Source organism: Amblyomma mixtum, chromosome 2, assembly GCF_055824585.1.
Source record: "Amblyomma mixtum isolate Tamu chromosome 2, ASM5582458v1, whole genome shotgun sequence".
In the NCBI taxonomy this organism is placed as follows: domain Eukaryota; kingdom Metazoa; phylum Arthropoda; class Arachnida; order Ixodida; family Ixodidae; genus Amblyomma; species Amblyomma mixtum.
In genome coordinates, this window is record NC_143013.1 from 174,565,603 (window position 1) to 174,572,742 (window position 7,140).

General features: G+C 42.6%; 1 protein-coding gene across 1 annotated transcript in view; it reads left to right on the plus strand.

Annotated features, from left to right (window-relative positions):
- Positions 1–6,393, plus strand: part of LOC149361701 (uncharacterized) — a gene marked incomplete at its 5' end in the record, with an annotated part of 9,704 nt that extends 3,311 nt beyond the window's left edge. The window contains one exon of the mRNA XM_089568128.1: positions 6,224–6,393. Coding sequence (XP_089424254.1) covers positions 6,224–6,393 — 170 coding nt within the window. The remainder of the gene's footprint in view (positions 1–6,223) is intronic.
- Positions 6,394–7,140: the final 747 nt, after the last annotated feature.

Here is a 7,140-nt window from a genome sequence, read left to right on the forward strand (position 1 = left end):
AATATCAATTAACAATAAACAAAACATTTCATAAAATGCACATTAAAAAAAAAGAAAAAAAGCAGAACACAAACACACACTAAAAAACAACTAAGTATAAAGAATTAGCTGAAATTTAACCGGGCGAGAAAAGAATCGTCAGTTTTTTCTTGAATACAGACACACTATAACTTTCTAAAGCAATCTGAATAAGAGACTGGTAGGTATTACACAATGTTATAATTTGATAATCGGTTGTTTGTTTACCATAATTTGTTCTGGGTCTTGCAGTAGATAGGGCAACGGAACGTAGACCATACGCAACGTTTCTTGAATTATAAGTGTTAGAAAAAGAGCTAAAGTCATGCTTGACTTTATAAAAAATATGAAGAGCCAAACTAAAATTGTATGAATGAAAGAAATTGCGAACATGAAATGTTTCGAAAAGATTTGTTTCAACAGATGAACTTGAACTTAATAAACGTAGAGCTCTTTTCTGGAGAGAAAGCAATTTGTATGAATCAGTTTTGTTGCATGTACCCCACACTAGGTTGCAATACACCAGGTGAGAATGAACAAGGGCAAAATATAGCTGTTTTTTAACTTGTAGTGGGAGGAGATGTCTAACACGATAAATAACATAAATAGATCTGGCCATTTTTACTCTAATGTAGTTTATATGATCAGTCCAACCCAAATCGCTACGAAAAAACACACCAAGGAACCGGCAACTATGAACTTGCTCGATGTTAAAGTCATTAAAAAAAAGTTTGATGTGATGATCTAATGGTTTGTTTTTTGGATGGAAGAGCATAAACTTTGTTTTGTTTACGTTTAATTGAAGTTGATTAACATAGAGCCAAACCGCTAACTCCTCAAGCCAGGCATTACATTGGTGTTCAATTACTTGGAGACTGGAGCCGGAAAAAGACATTAGTATCGTCGGCATACATCATGATATTAGGAGTTAATGGAATGTTTACAATGTCATTAATATAGAGAATAAATAAAAGTGGTCCCAAAATTGAACCCTGAGGGACACCGAATTTTATCATACCAAAACTGGATTTTACATCATGAATCTGAGTGTACTGTATCCGTGCAGTTAGATAACTTTCCAAAAGTGAATTTGCCACTCCACGGATCCCGTAAGTCTTTAATTTATGGAGCAGTATTGTATGTTGCACAGAATCGAAAGCTTCGCGCAGATCAAGAAAAATTCCAACTGAAAAAAGCTTAGTTTCTAAATTGTTAATTATAGAGTTCTTAATATCTAACAGAGCAGATTCTGTTGATTTACCGGCCTGAAAGCCATACTGTTGGGGGCAGATAAGATGTTTAGCTTGTAAGAAATTGTTTAGTCGCCTATAGAGTACACGCTCAGCTAACTTCGAAAACAAAGGCAATACCGAAATAGGACGGTAATTATTTGGGTCATTTTTGTTGCCTCCTTTGAATAAAACGGTAACTCGTGCGACTTTTAATTTGCTAGGGAATACACCAGAAAGTAGCATTCTGTTACAAATATGCGTAAGAGGGCCAGCAATAATATTTACAGCACATTTGATAGGAAAAGCAGCAACTTCGTCATCTCCAGGTGAGCAGGTGTTCCTAAAAGAATTAATGATAGAAATAACTTCATCCTCTGAAGTAGGGGACAAAAATATAGATTCAGTACTGCAAGAGGGTAAGTATGAGTCTACAGTCCGAGTTGAATGACAGCTAGCAGAGGGTCGGTATGCTCCGGCAGCTAAAAAGTGTTCATTCAGCATATTGGCAAGTGAAACTCCAGCATAATTCACCCCATTGACTTTCAGCTCAGAGGGAAGACAATTCTTCCTGTTCCCTATAATAACGTTAATACCTTGCCAAAGTAATTTAGGATTGTGTAAGATTGATGAAAACTTATTAATATAGAAAAAAGATTTAGCTTTCTTTAGATTTGAGTTTAATTTATTTCGAAACTTCTTAAACTAAATCATCCGGGCATCGCGTTTCCAAAAAACGAGAGAACATTTTGTTCTTTTCTTTAATTTGTTTCAAAAGTGCTCCTGTCATCCATTCTTTTCTAGCCTTTCTATGTTTTTTTATAGTTTGAGTTGGGAACGCAGCGTAATAGCATTCAAGCAGCTTCTGAATAAATATATCATAAGCACGGGACGAGTCATTTTCACCATATACATCTACCCAATTAATTGTAGACAACAAGTGACAAAATGTGGAGATGCTCTTCTCATCATTAACTCTACGAGCGTGAACGGGTTTGTTCAATTTGGTCGTATCAGGAAAAAGTGAAAAGAAAGGCAAGTGATCACTAATCCCAGAAGAAAAAACACCGGATATGCAACTCTGAGGTGGGAAATTAGTGAAGCACAAATCAATTAATGTTTCAGAGTGCAAGGATATGCGAGTAGGCAATTCAATAGTATTGTCACAACCATTAGACAGCATTATTTCATTTAAATTAATCTTCAGAGCGTTATCCTCCAAAAAGTTGATATTGAAGTCACCTAGCACAATGATACGCCAGTTGTTTTGGTTTGCAAACTTCAGAAAACAATCAATGAAGCGAAAAAAATTGTCAGAATTTCCTTGAGGGGGGCGATACACAACCATAATAGCAACTCTATGAAAAGCAATGCAGACAGTTTCAAAATCAGTACAAACAAGTGAATAATCCAACAAGACCTCAAAGCACAAATAATTTTGCACATATAAAGATACACCACCACCACGCTTTCCATCTCGAAATACTGAAATAGGTTTGTAACCAGGAAACTCGCTGACATCTGCATTTGAGGTAAACCATGTTTCAGTGAAGGCAATAAGGTCAAAATTAAAGTTCAGTTTAGTTAATTCAGCTTCTACTTCTTCTGATTTATTTTTTAGGCTTTGACAATTCAAGTGGTAAAGAGATAGTGTGTTGCGAGGATTGTATGCACCGTCCTTTAGAAAGTCGGTGAATGACTCGGCAGTAAAATAAGCCATTGTTGAGCAGGTGTACTGCGCAGTCTCGCAGCAACAGTGATTAAACCATCTTATCAATGTCCTCCTCACAAGCTATCCTGATGGCTCGTGCACCAGCCTGCTTTCGAGCGTAGATCTTTCCTTCCTTTGACCAGACGAAAGCGTACTTCATTTCCTTAGCCTTCATTTTAGCGAGCCACAGTAAATTCCTGCTAGAAGCCGTCAGGTTATCAAAGAATCGAATGTCATCTTCGCATTCTTTGCGCTTTGAAATCCAGTCTGTTTTTGTGGATCGGTTGGCAAAACGGATCAAGACCACAGGCACCTTGTCAGGTTGAGATGGAAGGCGGTGTAGCCCTTCAATGTCCTTTGCTACAAGTGTGGGCAAGTCAAGCTTCACAGCAAGGCTGTTTACTTTGCTCAGTAAATCTTCACCATCTGTCACAGGCATTCCATGTATTTCCATGTTTTGCCGCCTACTGTACTGGCTCAGGTCGTTCAATTCCTGACGCAGTTTTCGAATTTGCTGCTCGTCCTGGTTTGCCTCAATGTCGTCAACTCTCTTACGTAGGAGCTCGATTTCCTTGTCATGCCTATTAGATACTTCGAGCAATTTGTCATACGTGTCAGACATATGTTGTACAGACATTTCAATGCTTGAAACGGTTTCCTTCAAAGATGTCAGATCATCCACTTTGGCTGTGAGATTTGCCAAAGACCTACTAATCTCAGCAAGCTGTTTGCATAAGACAGCAGAAGATGCATTACTGCTGCTATCATGACTGCGAGACGCCGAAGATCGACATGTCAAGCATTTCAGGGCTTTTCTTAATTCAGCATTTTTTGCTTTGAAACTCCGCTCCCCAACCCCTGCACACTTCCCTATATGAAACCTTTGACAGCAATCCGCACAAGTCATAAATTCTTCACCATCTATAATGTCTTCGTAGCATGCAGAACAAGGATCAAAATTTTCAGATGACATTGCAAGCAAGACACTAGACCATGGGCAGCAGTGGCAGCAGTGGCGGCAGTATGCACTGGCAGCTTAACAACAGTAAGAAAAGACAACTGACCTGCAAATTCAAAACAGTTGTTTGAGCACTCTTGTGCAGCAACGTGCCACCGCCACCGCTGCCCGATGTGTGAAGGCTCTCGACGACTTGCGCAGCTTTATAGCCAGAAGGAAGGGGCGTATCTTCACGTGATGACAGCACGATAGGCAGCCGCACGCGGTGCGTCAACGAAGCCAGCAGAATGCAGATCGCGCTTGATACGGAAATTCTTGCAGACGGACAGCAGCGAAGGAACTGCAAATTCAAAACAGTTGTTTGAGCACTCTTGTGCAGCAACGTGCCACCGCCACCGCTGCCCGATGTGTGAAGGCTCTCGACGACTTGCGCAGCTTTATAGCCAGAAGGAAGGGGCGTATCTTCACGTGATGACAGCACGATAGGCAGCCGCACGCTATAGGCAGCCGCATGTGAAGACATCATTCGCCAAGGCAAACCGGACGGAGGGCAAGTTACGGACTGCATTCTTTACTGTCATCGTTTTGTTTTTGCACAGAAAAATACGAAAAGCAACGACTTGCTCTACTTGCTTATAAGCATTCAGCGTAAAAAATAACTCCTTTGCTGCAGTAGCTCTCATAGATGTGAAGACCGGAGGAGGTCTTACCTGTCCTAATTTGAACACATTTTATCTTCTGAAGCAAACAGAGCGGCTTCTGGTTGAATATGCAGTCTGCCACACGGTGTGCTGAAACACCATAGGCGCGGTGATTGATACATAAACGGTGACTTTCCCATGTACCGATCACAAAGAAGAAGCAATCACACATCTTCTCCGATATTACGTCAGCATTGCCAGCACCCGAATTCAATCATGACGAAGCAGTCTAAAGAAGAGAGAGATAGAGAGAAAGGAATTTTAATGAGAGAAAATGGCGGAAAGGTCGGCCGGTGGTAACATGGCCCTGGCCTGCTTCTTCACAAAATAACTCTTTTCAAAGTCTCAAGAAAAGAAGCAGGCAAAGCTGTGTTCAACCTAGATGGTGGAGACTGCATTACTGAGTGCATCATCCAAATAGAGGATTGCAGTAGTGAAGATTTCTGTCACAGTCTTCCCTGTAGACTACACAAAAGTAGCCCACCAAGTCGTGATTAATTGTGTTTGGCGCATAATCTAGTGAAAATATGAAATCGTGCCTCTCAGAAAGGGCATATTTGTAATAAGCTTCGTTGTTCCACAGAATGGCTATTCAGGCCTCAAATATGCCAACTGTGTCGTTAAACTCCGGAAGCGACACATGGGCATTAATGGATGCCTCATTGGAGGGCTACAAATTTCGACCGCATCGGATTCTCCACATCACACAGCACACGGGGACCTTTTCCGATGTTTCTCTGCCGCCGCAGCCGGCATTCAATCCTAGTTCTCCGGCTCAGTAGTTGAGCTTCCTCGTCATTAAAGAATACTTGGGCTTAAAATTCTGGAGGTCACGTTGTCAGCGAATCAAATAATAACAGGTACTACTGGCGGCTAGCAGGTGGCGCTTGATGCCTTTTTATTCTTTCTTGTGAATGTTTTTGGACAGGCGAACTCCCGTTCCAAAGGCATTGGCCCCACATTTTTTCGGCCGCCACCTGTTCGTATCAGTTCCTCGGTTGTCACGTCACAGTTTTTTTTTTCAATGTTCCTATCGTGTGCATATAAATTTATTTACTCTAGCATAGTCACTGCACGACTAAGCGGTGTCGAATGTAGGCCGCGGCACCCGAATGTTGATGGTGGCGAAATGCAAAACAAGCCCATGTGCTGCCCCAAAGTCAACGCACAAGCGGTGAAAATTAATCCCTATTCCTGTCGGGTTCAGTTGGAAGTGGTAGTGCGGCAGGCGCACCACGAGGTGGCCGTGAGTTTCAGCAATGCAGTCCACACAGTACCGGGCCCCACCTGTGTTCACGTTGTTGACAAGCTTCATGAGCACGGCCTTCACCATGTCGCTGTTCCACGCGACACCTTTGCCGGACAGCCAAGTTTGCATGTCCTCTTTTTGAGGCTACTCATCCGCCGCACTGTATCCAGCTTCACAGAAAGATATGCTGCGTTGTCCATCCCTATAACGCTGCGGCTTCTTCGGTGACAACACTCGGCCCGCCTTCAACGTCTGTGTTGGGGACTGGTAAAGCGTTCGCTCACTCAACTGGGTGAGTTTTGCCGTCTTCTTGATGAGCGCATTCGTACTTGAACTGTCCCTGCACTCTACTCGAAGGACTTCAAGAAGCCAACTGCTTCGCCTGCTTAGGAAAACAGCGCACTGTCGGTGTAGGGCACACGGGCCACACAACCGACTCGGCCGACGCCATGTTGGAAAATGGCGACGTGTCACTATCTCTGAGCAGGCCTCCCCAGAGCTGTGTCCGTACAGGCGTTGTCCGTTAATTTTACCATTGGCTAAAACACTATAATTTTGTTGGTCAAATGTTTAGGGCAATTCACCAAGGTGGAGTAGATTTGTAATAAGGGAGTAATTACTCATTGACTCATTCTTTAACTACGAGGTTTCTGATAAAGCTGTATAGCTTTCCCTTGTAGCCGTCCGGCTGCGCTCGGGTGGATGTCAATGAGTAATTACTCCCTTATTGCTATAATTTAAACCTCCCAGTCCTAGTTATGTTTTGAAATGTGCTTATTGTTTGATTAACAGTCCTACGCACTACAAATATTTAAGGGTCTATTTTTTGGCTTCCTGCAGGCCTGATTGGACGAGAGAGCTCCGTCTGCCGTAGTGCTGCAAATATCTCGTTAGACGCAGTATAGACGGGACATGCCGTGGCAGCGGCGCAATTAGTTTCCTTCTCCGATCTCGCGGCCAATTTCCACGCGCTGTATATTTTGGTGCCACTATACATGGAGGTATGAAAGGCAGAAGACATTTAGGTAATATTTATAACATATACGTAGCCGCAGAACTTGTAGGAAACTTGAACGCTCGGGAGAGTATTTCGTGGCCCAACGTTATTAAGGCCAACAAGTCGCTGCAATTATTCTCAACTGACACCCGCCAATCCCAGTTTAGGGTCGCGCAAATGTTTTATGTCTGCGCGTGAACGTCGGTCTTTCATTGAGGGAAACAACCGAGACAACACAGATACGCATCGTCAGAGTCGGCGTAACGGATGAGCTTGG